The 25,050-nt window shown below is 42.1% G+C and overlaps 1 protein-coding gene across 4 annotated transcripts in view; it reads right to left on the minus strand.

Annotated features, from left to right (window-relative positions):
• The window catches only part of KDM4C (lysine demethylase 4C), a 490,901-nt gene that overhangs the window by 90,200 nt on the left and 375,651 nt on the right, over window positions 1-25,050 (minus strand). For all 4 annotated transcript variants that reach the window (XM_068235361.1, XM_068235390.1, XM_068235372.1 and 1 more), the window contains exon 17: window positions 21,729-21,837. In XM_068235361.1, the coding sequence (XP_068091462.1) occupies window positions 21,729-21,837 (109 nt within the window). The remainder of the gene's footprint in view (window positions 1-21,728; window positions 21,838-25,050) is intronic.

The following is a 25,050-nucleotide window of genomic DNA, read 5'->3' on the forward strand; positions in this document are numbered from 1 at the left end:
GTATGATTTTCATTCCACTTCTCACGTGTACACCACTGTGTATTGGTCTTTCACGTGGAATTCCAATAAAATTGATTCATGTTTGTGGCAGTAATGTGACAAAATGTGGAAAACTTCAAGGGGGCCGAATAATTTTGCAAGCCACTGTATGGAAGTGCTAGTACTAGGAAGAAAGATGAGCAGGGAAGAGACAGATGGTCAGACAACGTTGGACTCCAGTGGTGAGGAGAGTTAAAACACAGGGGAACATATGATGGCACAGAGGGACAAATGAAGGCACAAGCGGGGGCAATGATGGCACAAGAGGACACATGGAGGTACAAGGTGGACAAATTATGGCACGGGGTGCATATGGAGGCACAAGGGAGGCATATGATGGCACAGTAGGATACAGGGAGGAACAAGGGGGCAAATGATGGCACAGGGGAACACATGGAGGCACAGGAGGACATGTGCAGGTACAGAGGAACCCGTGGAGGCACAAAGGACACAAAAGGAGGCCCAAGGGAGACAAAAGGAGGCACAAGGGAGACAAAAGGAGGCACAGGGGAACATAGGTGACACAGAGGGGGACACTGGAGGCACAGTGTTCATACTTAAGAAAAGATTAAGGTTAAGAAGGAACCTACAGTGCCCTATCTTTTTAATTAACCGGTAACTACCTGTACTTAAAGGGACTCTGAGCACCTCTCATGGGCATGCCTTTAAGACTCCGACCAGTACTGCAAAGTACTTAAAGATGCATACCTTTCTGTAGCTTGTGCTCTCCTCTTTCATTTTATGCCGTTCTACACCAAATAGTTTTCGTTCGATTTCAATTTAAAAATCGCAGCTGCCATCTTGGCTAGGTTATAACTTCTGGGTCACCCCATCTTCTCTGTTAGAGAAGTGCATTACTGAATAAAGCAGGAAGAGGAAGTGACATGCATGGCCATTGCAAGAGGCTCCTCCAGAGGGGTCATAGCATGACTTTGATGGAAGTCGTCTGGCTTAAAGGCATGCCCATGAGAGGTGCTCGGAGTCCCTTTAAAGAAACACTTTAAATTAAAAACTTTTTTTTAATACTCTATATTAGGCTACACATTACCACTAGTGCTAGGTGCACTTTATTTATACATCCAGTTCTCTCTCCCTGCTTAAAAATCCTCCTTTATTCCTCACACAGCTCACAAATATTCTTCACTGTGTCAAAGCATGCAGGAAACATGAGGAGGAGGCTGATCTGATGAGGTAACAGGTAACTAGATGAGCTGTAATATTGCTGAAATGTAACTAGCAGGGAGATGTGTATACACTATTCCTGTTGACTGGCTTGTGACTGACTGCTATGAGAGGGAGGGAAGCGGTTTACAAAGCCATTATCAGGATCTTTATTAGTCAGAGAACAGAAGACAAGGATCATACACTGCTGAAATCTTTAACCCCATATCCCCATCTGAATAAGATTCTTTTAGAAATGTGATTATTAACCTTCCTGGCGGTAACCCCGAACATAGTTCGGGGTAAGCCGCGCAGGAGTTTTTCTCAGGCCCTGCTGGGCCGATTTGCGCAATTTTTTTTTGCTGAACGCAGCTAGCACTTTGCTAGCTGCGTCAGCACACCGATCACCGCCGCCCCACGGTTGATTCCCCGCAATCCGCGTCGCCGCAGAGCCCCCCCCCCCCCCAGACCCCTGCACTGCCTGGCCTATCAGCGCCAGGCAGCGCTAAGGGGTGGATCGGGACTCCCTTAGACGTCACGATGTCCATGACGTCGGTGACGTCATCCCGCCCCGTCGCCATGGCGACGGGGGAAGCCTTCCAGGAAATCCCGTTCTTTGAACGGGATTTCCTGATCGCCTATCGCCGGATGCGATCGGAGGGGCTGGGGGGATGCCGCTGAGCAGCGGCTATCATGTAGCGAGCCCTAGGCTCGCTACATGATTTAAAAAAAAAAAAAAAAACGCCAGCGCTGCCCCCTGGCGGTTTTTAATAGACCGCCAGGAGGGTTAAACTATACACTGAGGAGTTCAGAGCAACCCCCCTGGTGCAGGAACATGGTCTAGCCCTTCAAAAGCCCAATACTTTTGTATCTAAAACTAACAGAGGATTTTACAGCAGGGAGGCAGAGCTGTGTGTGGAAAGAAATTGCTCCTAGTACTTGTGATAATGTGTGCCCTAACATGCAACATCTAAACAAAAATGCTTTAATCGATCGTACTGATTTAAGTTTTATAATAAATGGGAAAAAAAGCCAAATTTAATTACAGTTTATTATCTATAGTAGCACTTTACATTTTAAAATAATAACCGGTAAAAACAGAGAAACTGTATTGTTCCCTTCTTTTGCCCCTTAAAATGCACAGAAAGTAAAATTATACATAGATCACTGAGGTGTCATAAGTAGTAATAAAGTTATTGCTGACTAAATAGGGGACAAAGCTATAATGTCAAAACTGCTCTAGTAGATAAAAGGAAAAAAAGCCTAGTTACAAAGTTGGTAAAACCAATCTTGCAGCAGCTAATTGTGACTTCAGAATATGGTGAAAGAGGGACCTATTGATAGTTCTTTTTCACCTTATGAAGCCTTGCTGCTACTGTACCCAAGCTAAACTAGTCATTTTTAGGAGTAGGAGAAGAAATACAATTGTTAATCTCATCGGTTTATGTTCACCCTATTTTCTCTTTAAATTTTGTACAGACATATTTCTGCTGCTTAATAAAAAACATTGGTCATTGCTTCAGGCAACAGCGTTATCCATTTCATGTAGTTACCCATTTCATGACCCTTATCATACTTGAAAAAACGGCATTCAGCCAAGCTTGATATGTTGAGCGGACTGCTATGGTACTCCCCCTGCAGTAGGCCCCTACTCAAAGTACAATACATACTACTCAGAAGCGTGTATGTATGTTGTTTACCGGACAGACTGAAGAGAATAGTTAAATTGTACCTAGCTATCATCTTAAATCTGTACACTGTTTAATACCCTTGCCTCGCCTCACAAGACAAGTCCTGCAAGTGAATGACCAGTTCAAATGGTAATATACAATTTCCCTAATTAGCTACCTGTGTAATATTCCAAAGAAAAGACTCGCAAAAATAAAAATGTCTGCGTTGCAATGGATTTCAGAGTATTCTTTGATATTTAAATGAGAAAGACTGTTTCCTAATTTTCTATGCATATTTAATAGACCAGAGTTATAGTGATGTGTGAATAAGTTTTCCAGTCTCATGAGGACACTGAAACTGTCAGAGTCACAAGCAATACAAAATAACATCTCTTAGAAAATAACAAAAGAGTTCCAGGTGGGGTATAATTTCTGAAGTTAAAGGGCTAAAAACAAAAGTTGCTTTTATGAGCTACTAATGCTCTTGATAAATTATTCATATAAAAAGTAACCACTCCTGGGTTGAAAATGAAAGGCTTACATTTTCATAACATTGGAGTGTATTCTTATTTTCAGTAGATGCTGCCATTTTCAGCTAATATGATAACATATTGTTGCTACCGATTAAAGAAATGTATCCTTGGTTGCTGGTGCTGATCCTCTGGTGTTTATACTTTCCGTGTCATTGATAGGGCTGCTCCAATTCGGATCCAGGAGATACCCGGATAGTTAATATCCGGAGATCTGCCAGTTACCTGTGCGGGGTGGGCGTCAATCTTACCTGTCTGACGTCTTCTTCATCCGTCCCTTGGTGCCTCCCACGATGCTCTCCACGGGTCTCACGTGATTACAAACACTTCCTCCTTCAACCCAGAAGGAGGAAGTGTTTGCAATCACGTGACCGCCGATTGGACCGCATCATGGGAGGCGCCGAGGGACAGACCGAAGAAGACGTCAGACAGGTAAGATAGCCGCCCCCCCCCCCCCCCCCCCTGCCCACTTAACTGGGAGATATCTGGATAGAACTATTCGGATGTCTTTCGGGGCCGGATTTGAGCAGACCTGGTCATTGACCTAGAACAACTATACAGATTAGATAATAGGACTGCACTGGCTGCACTGATGCTGCAGCTATGACTCAAATTACTACAGCCAAAAGATTGGCATTATAACGAGCCAATTAACATTTTTAAAATTGAATAAAGATGGTAGTAGAAGCCATATTCCATACTGTCAAATGCCATTTTCTGTGGCACGCAAGATCTTTAAAGGGAACCTGAAGTGAGTAAAATTATTTAAAATAAACACATGACATAGCTGCAAATGAATATTACATATTTACCTCGCTGTCAGTTCCTCTCAGAGGCTCACCATTTTCTCCTTACAGTGATCCCTTCCAGTTCTGACAATATTTTGTCAGAACTGAAATATACCAGTTGCTGTCAGTTATATATCAGCTGCTGTCAGTTACAACTGAATGTGCAAGGTCATGTCCATATTTTCCTATGGCTCAAGTGGATGATATTACAGTTTAACAGTGTGCTGACCAGGAAGTCGGCCACTGGGGCTAGTGGCCATTATCAAAATGGAGGCTGGAGAAATCCCATTGATTGCAGTGGACAAACAGGACGCATGAGAGGAGAGAGGGATTGAGGAGTAGACTACACAGGAGGTAAGTATGAGGTGTTTATGTTTATTTTGAGTTTTAATTTTCAGTTCAGGTTCTCTTTAAATGCGCAACAATGGCCTCAATTAACTAAGGGTTGTTTGGTAAATCAAAACTGTTTGGTAAAATACCTCATGTGGTATTTCTGTTCTTATTTTTAAAATCACTTAAAGCGGACCCAAACCAAACTTTTTTAATTCAAAATATTTAGTTGCACCACTCTGACACATACAAAGATAAATAAACACTCCTTCAAGCCTATGATCATTTCAGTGCATGCTTTTCACCATTCTCTTTGCATAACTAGGGTTATACAGGTCGCAGCCATTAGCAATTCCTCCATTGCCGGACACCACCTACTCCAGCATTTTGCCGGATTCTGTCTCGGCAATATGAAAGGAAGGGAGGGGTTTCTCCAATAAATGTAAAATATTTTATATTTGTCATCATGCACCTGAAAAAAGACTGCTATTTATTATTATAATTTAGAAAATACATTTTTTTTCTGAAATCTTGTATTTTTAATTTGGGTCCACTTTAAGATTTTGGTGTGGGTGATATTTGGTAAAAAAATTTTTTTAAACCAGTCAGTAGGGTAGTCTAAAGCAGTGTTTCTCAACTTTTTTAAACCAAGTACCCCTTGTTGGTACTCCATCTACCCAAAGTACCCCTGGCGAATGCGCAAGCTATATGATGAAAACAAACACACGTTTGGGTGGATAAGGGTGCTGGGTGAGTCTGGCTGAGGGTGCTAGATGGGGAGAAACAGGTGAGGGTGCTGGCTGAGGCTGATAAAGAGTGATGGGTCGTGAGGGAGAGAAGAGTTCTGGCTGAGGATGATGGGTGGTGAGAGACAAGAGAGGATGCTGGCAGACGGTGATGAGTGGTGAGAGACAGGTGAAGGTGCTGGCAGAGGGTGATGAGTGGTGAGGGACCGGTAAATGTACTGGCTAAGGCTGGCAGAGGGTGATGGATGGTGAAGGAGCTGGTAGAGGGTGATGAGTGGTGAGAGACAAGTGAGGGTGCTGACTGAGGCTGGGACCTACCATTTTGCTGCTGACAGCACTGTAAAGTCTTTGAATAAGCTCCGGGCTACACGCAGGAAATGTTTGCGCTCCTATGACCACACTGCACAGTTCATTAAGACTGTAACTGCCCTTGTGCAGAAAGCTCCTGGCTTCTAGAGCACGATCGGAGAGTGTGCACAGCTTGAACCATGCATGTGCAGTAAGTAGTCCATGACCCAGCTGGATCGCATACTTCACTGGAGCACAATAGATGGGACCATAAGGATGGCGAGGGACCCAGCAGGAGGCTGGAGGAAGACCCAGGGAAGTAAAAATATTTTCCCCTATTTAGTCTCAGAATTACCTTTGACATTTTTCAGTAATAAATGTACATCAATCCTGAAAGTAATAAAGAAGGATTGGGTCCCCCAAAGACAGACTGTCCCTCAGAAAAATGAGCAGTTTGGAGCTCTGACTGCATCCAACTATTACATAAGAATGTGTATTTTGTGGATTAGCTGGATAACTATAGTTGGAAAGAAAAATACAAGCTCTCATTCCAGCATGTGTCTGCACTGCTGAGGCCCTGGCTGTGTGTCCAGTGTGGAAACAGAAATCTTGGGGCTTTACGGCAGAGCACAACATACTATAGCATCTAAAGCAGACTAACTATACAAACTGCACTGGGTTATATTACGAAGCACTGGCTCCCAGAAAAATAGAGGACCAGCAGGCAAAAACTACACTACATACACTTCTTATAGCAACTCTTGCACTACAAACATCCTGTTAAGTCATTAACATACCACTGCACACCAGCCGCTGAATTCAGAAAAGGCAAAGCAGAGGGCTGGAACACAAGCCTGGAACTTCGCTGCGAGTCTGCCTGTCGGGGGAAGGGGAGGAGCCACATGCCTGCATCTAGTGCTGTGCACAGAGGAGCAGGGAGACTGAAGCTGCTACCAATATCTGAATGTAGCCGAATGGGGAGAGAATGATGCGTAACCCCCGCAGTGGTCTTGCGTACCCCCAGGGATACGCGTACCACGTGTTGAGAAACCCTGGTCTAAAGTATTCAGTAAATACAGATTCATGAGGTATTCTCCCAAATGACCTTGTACAGTAATTCTCTTGATGTTAGCAGGAGAGACCCTTCAATCTAAACTAACTTTTTTTTTTATGTTTTATGGCTGTAAAGTTTACTATTTGTGTCGCACATCTTAATATGAAATAGATTCTGTTACAATTGGGCTTAATTTTCCCTGGCAGATCTAACTTCCCATCAGGGAGCAGCTGGTCTACTCTCTGTCGGGAAATAACTAGGGAACATGCCCACTTTCACTTTTCTGAATTCAAAGTTCATGTCAGAATTACTAAACGGTTTTATACCAGGTCTAAATGATGCGACTAATTGCTGGTTTAAACAGAACCATCAGTAGACTAGTCTGAACTGCTTAGTGATTGTCTCAAATACGGTCTATGCTCATTTAAAGTTCATGTTGCCCAAAAACTACTATATAACCCTCACAATGCACTGATTTTATGACCACTAGAGTGCAGTGGTTTTACTTCCGTGTTTCACACACAATTTTTCAATAAGCAGAGATTACTACATACATCAGCAACCAATCCCAAAAATGTTCAAGAAGAAAAAAGTTAATGCAAATGAAGAGCAACTTAATGACAGATGGGAAATTTAACACATGTTCGTGCTTTGAGAAGAAAAACTGGTATGTATTTTGTGTTATAAGGTAGTGTCACTTGTTAAGGAGTACAATATATATGTCAGCATTTTGACACCAACCATGGAGCAAACTATACATAGAAAACCCTTAAAAGACTTACGAGCCCAAATAAAAAGTTCTGTACCTGCATGATTTTTGAAGGCATGGAGGACGCCATCCACTCCTTCCGTGCAGTTCCGCCGGGTCCCCGCTGCTTAATTTCCCCCCCAGGCCGGCTGGATAGCCAGACCTGGGCTGTGGGGTCGGGAGCCAGCCCGGATGGGAAATTAAGCGGCGGGGACCCAGCTGAACTGCTCGGAGGGCGTCCTCCGTGCCTTGAAAAATCATGCAGGTACAGAAGTTTTTTTTTTTTTTTTTTTTAATTTGGGCTCGTAAGTCCTTTAAAGAAATCAAATTGTCAAAAAAATTAAAAGCCAGCAACGAGCTTTTTAGGCAGAGCCTTTTCTCAACTGTACCACCCACAGTTCAGAATGTGTTTAGATAACCACATATACTTTGAAATATAAAAACATAATTTTTAAAAGCAATTAATTGTAAAAGGGTTTCTTCAGCACCAAGAACATGTATAGGACTGCATTTGGTGCACTGTAATAAACTGAAATCAGGACCTTTGTTTCAAACTATGTGCCTTTTCGTCATACCAGAACCGTTTTGAAGCAGTGGGATGTGTGGTTCCATTCAGTTATACTAAATACATTCAGTGCACTGCCACACACATAAAATATAGAAGCCTCAATAGGTTTCATCTATATGCTTATATTACTGCCTGAGAGTAACAGTCATCCAGGAACAATAAAATCAATAGGTCTGTATCCAATAATACTGCATTAGGCTCAGTCCACACTGGGCTCGGATTGCAAATGGCCAGCCAGAGCGGATGCAAGATCTTCTCCAGTGGTCCGTTGTGGTCCTTGTAGAATAAGGAATGCATGCATTTCCACCAGAGATTTCTAAGGGAAACTCAAATGCTTATCCGGGAAAATGGTCCAAGTGGGGACTTTGCATTTTTGGCTACATTGGATACAATGGATCTACTGCAAATGCATATGTGTAAACAGACCCTATCAATATCATAGGATCCATTTACGTTTCTAAGATCTGGGAAAACAGACAAAAAAAAAACAAATGTCTTTTTTTTCCTCTAGTGTGAAACAAGTCTTAGCAAGCTTGTCTCCCTTGAACTGTAATATGCAGACATAACTAGTAGCATATCATTTTAAACTAAACCAATGTAACACTATGAACACTTCCTGATCTGTAATTCACCTTTCCCTAGCTAACATCATGCACTAGTTTAGGCAACAGTTAAAGGGACCCTGAGTTAGAATTAAAAATGCAATTAGGGCTTACCTGGGGCTTCCTCCAGTTCCCATGACCCATGAGGTCCTCCATCGTCCTCTTCTTCCTTCTCCTGGTCCCATTCCGGCAATCGGCGACTTCGGGTGAAGTTGCACATGTGTTTCCATGCTGCGTCATCACGCCGGTTGCCGTAAGCCTCCTGTGCATGCACAGTTCAGTCTTTAGAGAACCATGCATGCACAGGAGGCTTACAGCGATCGGCGTGATGACAACGGGCGTGTGGTGGTGGCGCACTCCTGCAGCTTCACTCGAAGTCACCAATTACTGGAGCCGCCAGCAGGACCATGAGAAGGAAGAAGAGGAGGCCGGGGGACCTCCCGGGCTAAGAGGACTGAAGGAAGCCCCGGGTAAGTCCAAATTCTGTTTTTAAGTACTGCTCAGGGTGCCTTTAAATAAATGTTGATCAGATTGTTACAAAAAAAGAAAGTACATACCATCAACTGGTTAAAAGAAACTTAACATGGCCAAGGTTATCAACAATCTAATTTCATGTCTTAAGAAATACTCTGATGTAAAATATCAGGCACTTGGAAAATAAACACAGAATGGAATACGCCACCGAATGCAACAAATGAAAAAACATATCTTATTGATATATTTCAGATGAGTCACTTCTCCAAGGACTCCGGTGGAGAGCTAGAGACTCCCTGTTTTGAGCCTTAGGCCATAACAAAACGTATCAACAGTCAAGTCAAGGCTGCAAAATTCAAAATTACCCCTAAAGTTAAAAAGTCAAAGAGCAATAAGAAATCATGCAGAAGATTAGAAAACTTATTACAAATAGTTTTATGCTAAATACAAGCAGCTGAGCATCAGGAGGAATAAAGACCAAGAAACTAAAATGAGCTAGGTATTCAGAAAAATTGTTATAAATATTGTCTGTAGTTTCATGCTGTTATAAAGAAGTGTAACTGGTAAGAAAGAGCTCCTTGCAGCATATATAAAAGCTAAAATACAAATGGGAACACAGTGACCTCCCTGGCGTTCAATTTTCCCAGGATTTCTGTGCAAACAGTGATAAAACTTATTTTTAAAACTTTGGTCTAGTGTACAGTGCAGGAGAGTATTGATGTATATGCACGTTTATACTGTTCACAACATGTTTTTTTGGATGGACATTTCTGTCCATACCGCTAGGGAGGTTAAGGGGACTCAGAGCAGTGCAGTAACTATGGAAAGATGCATACCATTTTAAAGCTCTCTTTCTCCGCTTTCCAACGATCTATAAACCGCCACCCTACGCCTTTTAGTGTTCGCTATTTTCGCGATCAAAATCGCGGCAGCTGCGATTTTGATCGCGAAAATAACGAAAATTAAAAGGCGTAGGGCGACGGTTTATATATCGTTGGAAAGAGGAGAAAGAGGTTCAAAATGGTATGCATCTTTCCATAGTTACTTGTATTACACAGGGCGACTTTTCCCCAAAGTCGGCAGCTCCATTCAGCACAATGCAATGAAATACAAGGAACCCAGGGGGATATAATTACAAACATCATGCTGGTAGGTGTGAGGATGTAATTAATTAGTTGTGGGAATGCTTAAAGGCATACAAACAAGCACTGCTCTGAGTCCCTTTAACAATGAAGTAAAGTGATCCGAAGATGAGCGTGATATGGAGGCTGCCATATTTATTTCCTTTTAAACAATACCAGTTGCCCTGTAGGCCTGCTGGTCTATTTGCCTGCAGTAATGTCTGAATTACACCAGAAACAAGCATGCAGCTAGCCTTTTCAGATTTGACAATATTGTCCGAAACACCGGATATGATGCATGCTTGTTCAGGGTCTATGGCTAAAATTATTAGAGGCAGAGGATCAGCAGGATGACCAGGCAATTGGTATTGCTTAAAAGGAAATAAATAAGGCTGTATCCATATACCTCTAACTTCAGGTTTCCTTTAAGAATGAATGGTAGAGCCAGTTCTCATTTGTTACTTCTGGAGTGCTCATCATTCACCACTGGGATGCATTGCAAAACCGCATTAAAGAGAATCTGTATTGTTAAAATCGCACAAAAGTAAACATACCAGTGCGTTAGGGGACATCTCCTATTACCCTCTGTCACAATTTCACCGCTCCCCGCCGCATTAAAAGTAGTCAAAAACTGTTTTAAAAAGTTTGTTTATAAACAAACAAAATGGCCACCAAAACAGGAAGTAGGTTGATGTACAGCATGTCCACACATAGAAAATACATCCATACACAAGCAGGCTGTATACAGCCTTACTTCTGAATCTCAAGAGATCACTTGTGTGTGTTTACCTTCTGTCCCCAGCTTCTCTCATGCACTGAACATTACAGGCTTCCTGCAGACAGCTCTGCCTATGTCGTTAATTCCTCAGTATGTGACAGTCCAGCTCCTTTCACAGCCTCCAGAGGGGGATTTTTATCCAGCTCTCTTCTATCACTGATAAGATAGCAGAGAAGCTGCTTGCTTATGTAAATAAAACACACACTGGAGTGTGCATAGAGGAACCGTTCAACACTGAAGAACTTGGCAGCCTTCCAGACACAGGCCGACAAGTCTGACAGGGGAAAGATACATTGATTTATTACAGAGATGGTTATAGTAGAAAGAGCTGCAGTAAGCCAGATCACATTAGAATAGGTTTAGGAACTTGTAGGATGGTAGAAAAAACGTTGTAATTTTTGTTACAGAGTCACTTTAAGATGAACGGCAGCATTCATCTCAATGCAATTATAGTCAATTGCCATTGCGATTGTGCAAGCACCACAGTCTATCACATTTTTTAAGATGCTGCATGTAGACGGGAAATAATGCCAAACGCTTTTCTGTTCAGTATCAGAAAAGCATTTGGCTATGGCGATAGAATATGCCTAAAGCATACATAGGGGAGGGTTAGTATAAGCATTAGGGTACAGATGGTTAGTAGAATATCGGTATAAGAATATAAGAACAAAGTAAATATCTCAGTATACACTTAGATAATTGTTAAATTCACTGCTCCCTAAATACATTACAGGTCTAAAATTCACAACAGCACTATGAAATTGTTGCACCTGACACAATGATTACAACTCTGTACAAAACATCTAAAACGAGCACAATCGGTATACAAAAACATTAAAGCACCACTATCGCGAAAATCGTAAAATTTAAAATGCATTTAAACACATACAAATAAGAGGCAAGCTTCAACCAGAGTAAAATGAGCCATACATTTATTTTCTCCTATGTTGCTGTCACTTACAGCAGGTAGTAGAAATCTAACAGAACTGACAGGTTTTGGACTAGCCCATCTCCTCATGAGGGATTCTCATGGTTTAGTTTAGTTTCAAAAGCACTTAGTCAAAGGTAGTTGCTCAGCCAAACTGCCCCAAAAAAGTGTGCAGTGGGCATGGAGGCTGACCAGCATCATTTTATAAATATTTTTCAAGGAGTGTCTTTATAAAGAATAAAGGCCATGCTGAGAATACCCCATGAAGAGATAGACTAGTTCAAAATCTGTCGGTAGGGATGGGCTCACAAACTAATAACCAGTCCGTAAGAACTCTAATTCGTAATTAAAATGAGCCTTAATTGCCACAGCTGTGCGGCTGGATGATAAGGGGTTATTTACCCACAATTCCGCTGTCCTGCCTGCGCTCCAAATAGCTTGCCCGCATCCTGTTGCAAGCCTCACTACGCACACTTCCTCCAAGTGAGAAGGAGGAAGTGTGCCATGGTGAGGCTTGCAATGCGTCCAATAGGACGCATGCAAGCTATTTATAGCGCAGGCAGGATGGCGGAATTGTGGGTAAAAAAAACCCGCATCATCCAGCCGCACAGCTGCGGCAATTAAGGCTCATTTTAATTACGGACTCGTGATTAGTTCGTGAGCCCATCCCTGCCTGTCGGTTCTGTCACATTTCTACTACCTGCTGTAAGTGACAGCAACGTAGGAGAAATGTAATTCATGGCTCATTTTACTCTGGAAGTAATGTACTTCTTTTTGTATATGTTTACATGAATTTTAAATGTTAGGATTTTCGTGATAGTGGTCCTTTAAGGAGAAAATGAATAGCTCAGTAAGGAGAAAAATAGAACCACCCTTAATCTCCATTCAGATAAATTAGAAATTGTATTCATTGAACAAATGAGGAAAAAGCACGAAAGACTTATAAGGATACTTCACAAAAAAAGTCAGCTTTCTTCCTAACTTACATTTAACATCACTGCAAGCTGTTGGTGTAATCATCTTTTAGAACAAAGCTCACCACTAGCTTCAATTTTTTGAGACAGCCAGCATATCTATCAAACAGACTTGTGTCATCAGAGGACTGCGAGTCTAGACTGTCAGGCAGCATCATGCCCAGTGTCCAAGAAATACCTTCCAAAATGTTCCTGCCAGCTTTTTCCAAAACTAGGCAATTAATCTTTATCATCATGTTTGCCCATGAGGACAATACTGTAAAATCCTCAAATATAAAGATTAAAGAACGACTAGAACAAATGGTAAAAATCAGAAAGTGCATATACACTATGCATAACTGAATAAATAGATACATATGTTCGTTCTTTAAACGAAAGTGTCAAGATTGCAGAAATAATTCAATTTCTTACTTTAAAGAAAGGCTTATCCATACAGAACACTGATAATGTCTGCAAGATAAATAAGACAAACTGATTGCATGCCAATGACAAGCATCCAACGTGTATCCCGTTTTACAGCGCAAATGTTTTCTATATGTTTCCTGATTAAATTCAGTATGTGACCACAATATGTACTATAATTGTGTATGTTTTAATGCTCCTCCAATGCTAGCTGAAATGTTGCACTGCAATCAATAATCCTTTACATCTCTGGCAACGCATGAGAGCTGAGCCATGCATCACTGTCAGGAGTGGCTGTGCTTCTTACTGCAAGGGAAAAAATGATGAGCTTCTGTCATCCTTTTGTAGATTTAACAAAATGGGGGGAAAAAAAGCACACGGAGTAATCAATTTCTTTAACCCATAAACTTCGAGGATACAAGCTACACAAGATACAAGGCGCAGTGAGAGACCACATATAAAATATAAAAGCAAGCACATATAAAGATAATTGGCAAATAATGATTCAAGTGATGTTGTGCAGCTAATGTGTTTTATGAAATCTAGACTAGGAACACTTAAAACCAATATGGCTGATTGTTGACTTTTTTTCCACTCGTTTTCCAGCTAAAACAATGCAGTGAAGCCACTCCATTTTCTGAATTGATGGACCTTTCAAAACCACAATCTGTGGCTTTCAAGCTTGCTATTATTTCCCTCTAGGTGCAGTTTTGAGAGTGCAAAGGCTTCCAAGCAGAATGGGGTGGCCCTGGCCAAATACTGAAAGGCTTATAGATCAGTCATCATTGTAGTGTAAATCCCTTTTCAAAATAATGTCTGTCACTCAGAGTACACTTGTGCTTAGACTCGGTTCACTTGTCAAATATAAAATTTGAGGTCGTTGAAAGCCTGGGGGCAGCACCATCTATTCGCAGACTCATTTTCTACCTCTATTCTGACAGAGAAATGGGATTTTCAAATGTAAAAATAATAAGAAGCTCTGCAGATAAAGTAACAAAAGCTTCTTGTATACACATTTTGTTAGGACACTGCAATGATTGCTTGCGCACAGAAAGTCAATACGTAATGTTCAGGCGGTTAAATGCTGAGAGCAACAGCAAAATGTTTAGCTTATTGTAATCACATCTACCTGAAATGCCCCTTAAATCTATTTTTATTTGATTTGGATTATAACAAACTATTACTTTAACGTGAACACAAACACACATTTATGGGCTATGGAGCAATTTGAAAATGCCAATGTTTTAGCCCATATCTATTGATCAGCCAAAACATTAAAACCACTTGTCTATTATGTAGCAGGTTAACCCATCTTGAGAAGGCATGAAACTTGTAGGTGGGCAGAGCCGTGCCGATAGCAGCTTGAGACATAACACACCAGAACCTCAACATACACAAACACAGATAAAGCATAGCAGGCATACAAGAGATAACGGCGCTGGAGACTTGGGCACAGGATTCAGCCGGTATATGGCTGATCCTGCTGCCACAGAAGTCCCGGCCGTATTAAATACTATTGGCCACCATGGATAGTGGGGAATGAAATAATTCGGCTTCCAGGAATTGCTGGAAGCCGAATTATTATGTTTTAAAAGTAATTTCAGCTCTGTCTTCTGACGGCGCTGAAGTTACTCCCTGTGCCTGCTATAGTAGTTCCTATTACGACCTATGGTGGCGCCGGCTGCGCCCAAATCTCCTGCGCTGGTTTCTGCGTGTTCGCATAGCAGCATGAAATGCATCTCTCTGTCAGACATCGTAGGCCCTCAGATCCAAGAGAGAAGATCTGTATTGGCAAGGGCTTTGGTTCCTTAAAGTGAACAGGCACATGCGTAAGAGGACAATTTATTACCAGGCATCTTGGTGAAATTCCCTCTCTGATGTACCTGTAATTATTACAATGTACGTCTTGGATGTTATCAGTGATCTGAAAAGGGAGTAAATAGATCCTCCTTCAAAGCCAGTTTTGAGATAGGTCTATGCATGGAACTCTATCCCTGCTGAAGTTTGAAATAAATTCTTTAAGGGGGCCCACAAATCTGCTCATTTCCAGGATGTGGTCTGTGTTGTATGATATCTTATTGATGTGGTGTGTGACTAAAAACCTTTAAAATTCTCTATTTTGATGCAATAAAAGTCAACTGTTCCGCTATATACGGTGTATTATACAGTTTTTTTGGTCCGATTTGTTAGACACTGCAATGATTGCATGTACACTGAAAGTCAACAAATAATGTTAAATAGCAATCACATAATACTTAGCTTATTGTGATCACTAAAAAAAGTTGTACACTGCATAGAGAATCTTTGGGTAGACACATTACAAATGCCCTGGATAAAGGTAAAATGAAAGGTGGAAAACCCAAATGATAACGGTATTCTATAATCTTTAACCACTTCTTGATATTAATGCTGTATATCTACACCCTGCAGGACTTCATCTAAAGCCCAAGGGGCATAGATATTCCTCTCTGCCTCCCTATGCAATGCACCAGTCACCTGCAGTTACAGCTCAGATTGGTGAAGGGGAATGTACGTTCCCAAAGCCAATATGTAGTGCCTTAATCATGAATGACCAGTGCTGTAATGAACAGCACTGACCATTTAATGAGAGTATGCAAAAAAAAGCCAAAAACAAACAACAAAACCCCTTTACTTTCATTTTGTGTCATTATGCTTAGAATGCTTTAGCATTATAAGTAAGCGACATCTTGTGGACGTTTTTTAGGCAGTGTAAAAATAAATAAGGATAAAAAGCTATCCATTGTCCCCTAACCTGCCCCAATAGTTACCAAAATAAATAAATTCACATTTTTTTTCACTAGTTAACAGAGAATACATAAAATGTTTTGTTAGGGGCTTCGCTTTTTGTATATGTATACCATGAGGGAATATTATTTATATATCTGCAAATAAGGACTTGTAATTATTGATAGAGTACATTGGCCTCAATTCACAAAGATCATGCTGGAGATAATAAGGCAAGAGAAAACTTACCACCACAAATCAATCTTGCTTTATTAAGGTGTAGAGACAAGTTTTCACAATGAGTTTTCTTATCATTTCTGTCCTTAAAGGGGCACTATTGCTAAAAACCTCTTTTTTAAACGTTTTAGCACACATATTTGTTAGAGGACTGTTTTTCCACATTATGCACTCTTATTTGTATGTATTTGTTTGCAGGCAATAAACATTTAGAGACCTGTAGTCACGTCAGCAGTTGTATCTTTCCGACGCCAATCTAGTTCATACCATTCTGCAATAGGGAGGCAGCTTGTAGTGGTGTGCGAGTTGTCGTTATATTCTACCCCTCTGGCTATTTCAGTTTTGTTTTCCCACCTCGTAACTGCTCTAAAGAGCAGTTACTGAGCACAGCAGCCGACGTAAAGTGATGGTCGAATCGCAGCCTCCTCCGTGCACTGTGGGACGTTATTCTGAGCGGCTGCGTGTAGTTACGCTGCCCGGCCGCCAAGGACCCCCTTTCCTATGCTGGCAATGAAACGGACACCTATTGTTGCCTGTTTCTATAGTAACCATGTCCGACTTTTCTGGCTGCGTAGTCCAGCGGCGGCATCAAAGAGCACACACAAGCGCTACAGCTGTGTGTTGCTCTGTGTTGCGTTTTGCTTTCTAAAAGTTTTTTTTTTGAAAGGCTGCAAAACTTTTTTAAAACGTATTTGTGTTGAGGAACCAGGTAGATGGTTGTTTATGTATTTTCTGGTTTTCAGATAGGTTAAAATAAATAACTATTTTGTATACATATACATGTATGATATCTATCTATCTATATAGATATAAGTTTTGCAGCCTTTCAAAAAAAACAACTTTTAGAAAGCAAAACGCAACACAGAGCAACACACAGCTGTAGCGCTTGTGTGTGCTCTTTGATGCCGCCGCTGGACTGCGCAGCCAGAAAAGCCGGACATGGTTACTATAGAAACGGACAACAATAGGTGTCCGTTTCATTGCCAGCATAGGAAAGGGGGTCCTTGGCGGCCGGGCAGCGTAACTACACGCAGCCGCTCAGAATAACGTCCCACACTGCACGGAGGAGGCTGCGATGCGACAATCACTTTACGTCGGCTGCTGTGCTCAGTAACTGCTCTTTAGAGCAGTTACGAGGTGGGAAAACAAAACTGAAATGGCCAAAGGGGTAGACTATAACGACAACTCGCACACCACTACAAGCTGCCTCCCTATTGCAGAATGGTATGAACTAGATTGGCGTTGGAAAGGTACAACTGCTGACGTGACTACAGGTCTCTAAATGTTTATTGCCTGCAAACAAATACATACAAATAAGAGTGCATAATGTGGAAAAACAGTCCTCCATCAACAAATATGTGTGCTAAAAGTTTAAAAAAGAGGTTTTTAGCAATAGTGCCCCTTTAACCACTTCGCATTCAGTCATTTTCACTTTATGCATCCGAGCAATGTTCACCTCCCATTCATAAGCCTATAACTTTATCACTACTTATCACAATGAACTGATCTATATCTTGTTTTTTCCGCCACCAATTAGGCTTTCTTTTGGGGGGGGGGGGGGGTACATTTTGCTAAGAGCCACTTTATTTATGGAGTAGGGTCTGTGATGCCAGGTTTGAATGACAAATATAGCTGGGTGTCATCAGCATAGCAATGATATGTCAGGCCATGTTTTTGTATGATTTCTCCAAGTGGCAGCATGTATATGGTGAAAAGTAAAGGGGATAATATTGCACCCTGAGGTACACCGTATTTAAGTGGTACAGGGTTGGAGAGGAAGGGCCCTAAGGCTACCCTTTTTGTTCTGCCAGCCAGGAAGGAGTTGAACCACTGGAGAACAATGCCATCTATGCCACAGTACTCTTGTAGCCTGTTGTGCAAGATTTCATGATCGACTGTGTCAAAAGCCACTGAAAGGTCGAGCAAAATCAGGATGGAACATTGACCCTTGTCTCTTGCAATGAGCAGATCATTGCAAATCTGGGTGAGGGCTGTTCCACAACTGTGATATTTCCTGAAGCCAGATTGAAGAGGCTCAAGGATGTTGTTTCTGGAGAGCCTGGCTTCAAGTTGGAGGTAGACAGTCTTTTCAATAACTTTTCCCAGAAAGGGGAGGCTAGAGACAGGTCTGTAGCTGTTTAGAGCATCTGGGTCTAAGGACAGTGTGTTGGTCTGATCAAACTACTGGATCAATTTCCACATTGGATATTAGGAGTTCTGAATGGAAAATGAGGTCCAAAGTGTGTCCTTTTTTGTGGGTAGGGAGGTTGACTGCTTGAGAGAAGCCCAGTTCATTCATGGAGAGAAGTAGCTCAGTTCCTAATTGGGAAGAGTGTGTATCGACATATGCGTTAAAGTCTCCCAGAATTATCCACCTATGGTGTTTCAATGTTATGCAAGATACAAGTTCATTAATTTGCAAGATGCAAGATACAGTGGTCATTTTTTTCTGTAGTGCAACTCACGTTGACCCAACCATGTCCTCATAACTGACTGGACATGGTCCTTCTCCACATGCCCAAAATTGTGGTTGCTTATAGCAACCCACATGTGAGTAGTTAATTATTTACATTTCCCAGAAATACTACACTATTGGCGCTTTCCAGTGCTCTTTTTGTCTTTGAACCTGGGTTTCCAAACCTGAAATTAGTCAGTTTAAAGACTCTTAAAACTCCCTCATGACAGAAAAGAATTCCAAACCAATAAGAGCTAATGCAGCCCTGGCATAAAGGCTGTGTCCATGAAGTAAACACCTTAGTATTGCAATTCACACACTGTCTAGATCATGTTCTTTCAAAGGAGGTGTTAAGATTCAGCCTGGTAAAACACAAGCACACACACAGACAATATAACAATCTAATTTAAAAGCAACACCTCAGTGAATTTACTCTCAATCCTTGTCTGCCAGTGAGAGGGCCCTTGATCCAACACGGGTTCCTCACTAACTGGTTGCTACTGTCAACTGCAGAGAGTCGGTGTCACCCAAAAACATCTCCAGTTGGAAGAGGAGAGTACATATAGGAGTCCGTTTCCAAATTCTCAATACTGCCTAAATGATGGGAGACAGCCTGCACCGTACAGTCCAAGTTGGTCTTATCTGAGGAAAATCAGATCTAGGAACCTCACAATTTAGTTGAAAACCAAACACAGTGAAATGAAGAAGAAGAAACACGGACCTGAACATTAATGGTAAATGATGTCACTGGAAGAAATGGAGCAGGTATGTAAATAAACATAGTGGATGGAATTCTTATCTACTGACGGGATAATATAAACACCATAAAAATGACCAGAACAATGGCAACAGCAATGTATCACTTATGCTAAAATTAAGTTAGGCTGAACAGGTTTAATTTGCCACACATCGAACATAAACCAAGTGTATTGGTGTCCCAGCTGCACAGTTAGTCTGTAACATGTTTTGTAATTTGTGAAGCACACACTGAGGATCTGCCTCTTTTGATGATGAACAGAAAATGTTTTCCCTAAGTTGTCAAGTTAATTGATGCTTTTTGGACTATGCAGCTGCCTCAACCAGGCTCAAAAAACAAGTGTCCCTATAACATGTTAGCAACATGTAACGATTGTGGAATCGTATTCGCCGTCAGCGCACCAGACGTGCGCTGAGGCGGCGGATTTCCTCCACAAGCGTATATTTGAGGACACCCAGGCTAGGTGCTATGCACCCGCAGAGGGCAATTCCCTCCGGCAGAAGGCGCTGTGGAGTGCAGGCGAACACAGTCGCTACACAGCCACAGATGCCAGACGGGAATTGTACAGATCCAGGACAAGGTACGATCAGGCAGGGCTGGATAGCCCACAAGAAACAGAGCAAAGGGACAGAACCAATGTGTGTCCACCAAACTAGTCGCCACCCAGCGACGGTGAACACACAACAGCGGAAACGAAGTGGGAATGCAATCGCAAGAATGGCGATTGCCGACAGAGACACAAGACTGAGCAAAACAGGGCACGAGGGTAGCAAAGGCACAGCAAATAATACAATAAGGAGATACGAAAATAACAAATGCCAGCTAACCGCGAACACCGCACTCATTTGCAACAGTGCACGCGGTTATGCGCGGTCTCCACGTGATAAGCACAATAGAGACAAGCACGCCTAACTAACCATTAACAGACAAACATGAAACAGAGGACGCGAGCGCTTGTTTAACGGTTACCTCACCGAGCCTCCAGCAAGCGTAACAGACAAGACAGACACACGAAAACAGGGACAAGCGAGAGATAGGATCCACAGCACTAGCGAAAAGTGGCTAGCGCGATCCCAGGAGACAGAACAGAAGGATCCCCAGCGCTAGCGAAAAGTAGCTAGCGCGATCCCAGGAGACAGAACAGAAGGATCCCCAGCGCTAGCGAAAAGTGGCTAGCGCGATCCCAGGAGACAGAACAGAAGAGATAGCTGGTAGCAACCGCTGCACCAGCTATACTCCAAGAATAGAGATCAGAACCATTTCCTGTCGACCACCGTTGGGACAGGACAATGGCAACAGAACAAACAAACAGATAATACAACCTGACTGGGCTAGAAGGCGAGCCTAAAGCAACCCCCAGGAATTAACTATACTAGATAGCAACTGCTGACGCTCCAGCAGTGTCCATCAGGAACAGACCATGGAAGGGAAATGACCAGCCAAGCCTTCTGGGAAACATAAAGCTCTTATAGTGCCAGTCATCAAAGAAGGCAGGTAGGGGATTTGCATAACGAATGTATGCAAATTCCCCAGCAAGAGAACAGACCAGAAACTTGCAATGGAAAGACAGGTCTCTGTTCCAGAGACCTGCAGCCCACAGACTAGAGGAATGGACAAACTGCTGTCTGCCTGTGCAGCCAGCTGAGCGGATCATCACACAACAGTTTTGGAAAAAGCCAACAAACCTCCCATGCAAACTCTATACAGTATTGTATCTGAGATTCAAACCTTTTACTAACTGTAAGGTGAGGGTGCGAACCACATGACCACTGTGCCACCCAAATTAATCATGTCTACTACCCACCCTCCATCTATGAACTATAGCAAGCATAATACTTATTTGCCTCCATGATAGCAACAAATTCTGCTAAGGAAGTTTGAAAACTTCTTAAGAAATGTTCTTTATTGTACTTCTACATTTTATTAACAAGTTATGATTAATAACTTTTACATCCACAATGAAATTTGATTTCTTTTGTCAAACACAGGATTTGTATTATACTAGATTGATCTTTTTATCTGTACATCAAGAGATAACACTATGTAAAATGTTGGTCTTCAAAAGCAGTATCTAGTTTAGATCTCTTCCTTGGTAAAGAGCATGCTGTGTTGAAGGTGCTAAGATATGGTGCAAGATGAACCTATTCACCTCTCATTTTATGTATTGAAATTTGCTGATAAAACAAAAAAAGAAAAATGTGTGCTTTTTATATGTACAATGCATCGGCTTCAAAGTAAACCTAAAGAAAGATTTTATTTTAAGAGCAATTTAGGTTTCACATCTTTCATCCAGGTGCATGCTTTTGCAAGGAGAAACGTGCTTGTACACTTACCAGTTTTAACCTCTCAAGGGGTATTCTGCTTGTGTCGATTTGAGATCTTTCCGTCACATTTTCAAACCTTACTTCTGGCACAGCAATTGCACACATTATATGTGCCCATCTGTACAACAAAATAAATAGAACTGAGATGCAAAGGAATTTTCAGACATGGTTTAAAAAATGTACATTGCTATTTGGACTACTTGGGTTTTTAGCACTACAATGCAGGACACAAAGATTGTAAGCAACTTATTTTCTGTGGGTATTAAATTCAAAGTGGCCAACTCCATAGAGTGGTGCCGATTGCTTCAAGCTTAAAAGCACCCTTAACTGAGAGAAATATAGATGTTTCCTTTTAAACAATACCAGTTGCCTGGCAGTCCTGCTGATCTCTTTGGCTGCAGTGGTGGCTGAATCACACACCTGAAACAAGCATGCGTCTAATCCAGTCTGACTTCAGTCAGAACACCTGATCTGCATGCTTGTTCAGGGGGTGTGGCTAACAAATATTAGAGACACAGGAGCAGCAGGAGGGTCAGGGAACTGGTATTATTTTAAAAAGGAAAAATCCATATCCTTCTTAGTTTAGGTTCCCTTTAAAGCATATATAACATGCAAATCTGACTTTTTTTGATGTGGGTCAACTCAAGACTGGCACACGGCTGGTTTTAAAGTGGACCTGAACTCTTGCACAGGACAGAAGGAAAACAGAGAAATGCACCCTGTATGTATTTAGAGAGTTTAGCCTGTCTAATTCACCCTCATCTGTGACTAATCACCACCGTTAATTTAATTTCTCTCCTGTGCAAGCTCAGAAATCTCCTCTGCCGTGGCAGAGCTGCTAATTTGTAAACACAGGATGTTCACAATATGTCTACTTCCATGAAAGCAGGAAGTAGAAACAGTGCAGAATTATTGCAGGATTTGTATCAGCTGTAACAAAGAAATGTTTTTCTTTAAAGAGGAACTGTAACGACAAAATGGCCCCTGGGGGGTACTCACCTCGGGTGGGGGAAGCCTCAGGATCCTAATGAGGCTTCCCACGCCGTCCTGCGTCCCTCGGGGGTCTCGCTGTAGCCCTCCGTACAGCGGTGACGCAATATTTACCTTCCTGGCTCCTGCGCAGGCGCTCTGATGGCTGTCGGCGCCGAAGTAGGCGGAAATACCCGATCGCCGTCAGGTCTGCTCTACTGCGCAGGCGCAAGTTTCCGGCGCCTGCGCAGTAGAGCGGACCCGACGGAGATCGGGTATTTCCGTCTATTTCCGTGCCGAAATTCGCCACAGCGCCCCCGCTGGAGCCAGCAAAGGTAAATATTGAACTGACAGTCGGCACAGTCGCCGGCTGTTCGGAGGGCTGCGGCGAGACCCCCGTGGGACAGAGGACGGCGTGGGAAGCCTCATTAGGATCCCGAGGCTTCCCCCACCCGAGGTGAGTACCCCCCAGGGGATGTTTTTCATGTTACAGAGTCTCTTTAAAGGTTATTATGTAACCACAAGTGTGATTTGGTGATCGTAGTGCTTAGAATACCTGGACGTTTTGAAATATTTAGGTACTTACAATTTTTTCTATTGGCTCCTTTAATAATGGAATGCAATACATCTGGGACCTTTTAGACTGAACAACAGTATTCTATTCTTAATTCACATTGCTATACAAGTATTCTAATTTACTGAATTAAAGAATTAGAGAATGTTTGATGGCTGACAAATACACATTACAGGAAAGTCAGATTTACCCAATTGAAGTGGGCAAGCAATGGTGTAAAATCGAATATCTTTTTTTTAAAAAAACAAAATTAAGACGCTAACCTACTAGAAACAGAGATAGGGGCTTGCATAGATCCATGGAATCATTCCCTACCACCCCATGACATCATAGATCCATGATCAATATCCCCCCAAACATTTTCAGAGGCTTAAAAAAAGCGCATATTCAAACTTTAGTACCTATAATGATTAACTTTTATAATTCGCTTCTGTCATTCTGTAAAATCACCTAGATTTCAGTTTCTGTGCAAACTGTAATGAAAAGAGAATATCCCTTCTGTATTTATTTAACAAACTCTGCTTCCCATAACTGCTTTATGCATGCACTGTATAGCATGAATTAAAACTCTGGTTGAGGCAGTGGCACTTGTTCCACGGCAGAAAAGAAAAGAGTAAAAATAATCTCTAGCTGTTCTAGTAGGTTAAGATTATTAGTAAATAGAATTAAGGTGCCCATACATCAGGAAACTTTGGCAGGCGATCCACCAACCAATTCAATTATTATCGAACTGGTTGAAATTTGGTTCCACCAAGTGCAGGCCTGACCGACAATGTGACCAATTTCTGGCCCAAATTGGTTGCACTACTCAATCACGTCTGATACAAGATGTCGGGGATAAGGTTGGTTGATCGGGTGTGCAGCGGTACATCGGACGATTTCAGAATGAGTGATGAAACAACAAAACCCCCGCCGCTTCCGTCCGTCCTCCAGGTGGCTCAGCCGCACACACGCTGACGGCATTGCATAGCATCTGACATCAAACACTATGTGCCACCGCCAGCATGTATGCAGCTGATAGAAGAGCCACCCGGTCCACTTGGAGGCTGACACAGGACAGGTAATGTGTAAATGCATACATGGGGGGGCGGGCACATTTATACATAAGGTGGGCAGCGGCGGGATTAGCTGATTCCATGAAGATTTCATACTGAAATCGGACGGGAATCAACCTGCTATATATGGGCAGCTTCGACAAAGATGGAAATCTCTAATCAGATTCGATTAGAGATACATTTGTCTTTTTGTCGGATCTGCCCATAATATTTCAATGTATGGGCACCTTTAGAGAATAGCATTGTCCAATCCCTGAAACAATAGGAGTTTAAAAGAATATTCATTTAAGACACACTTTGTGATACATTTCAGTGAAGGTTATTACTAATCATTTACATTCATATAGCGTCAGCATCTTCTGAACCTTCTGAAAGGCGTCATAGGTGTCAGCAAGCCTTGCCAATGTACACTCACCTAAAGGATTATTAGGAACACCATATTAATACAGTGTTTGACCCCCTTTCGCCTTCAGAACTGCCTTAATTCTATGTGGCATTGATTCAACAAGGTTGAACAACAACATTCTTTAGAAATGTTGGCCCATATTGATAGGATAGTACCTTGCAGTTGATGGAGATTTGTGGGATGCACATCCAGGGCACGAAGCTCCCATTGCATCACATCCCAAAGATGCTCTATTGGGTTGAGATCTGGTGACTGTGGGGGCCATTTTAGTACAGTGAACTCATTGTCATGTTTAAGAAACCAATTTGAAGTGATTCGAGCTTTGTG

The sequence above is a fragment of the Hyperolius riggenbachi genome, chromosome 1, assembly GCF_040937935.1.
Source record: "Hyperolius riggenbachi isolate aHypRig1 chromosome 1, aHypRig1.pri, whole genome shotgun sequence".
In the NCBI taxonomy this organism is placed as follows: Eukaryota; Metazoa; Chordata; class Amphibia; order Anura; family Hyperoliidae; genus Hyperolius; species Hyperolius riggenbachi.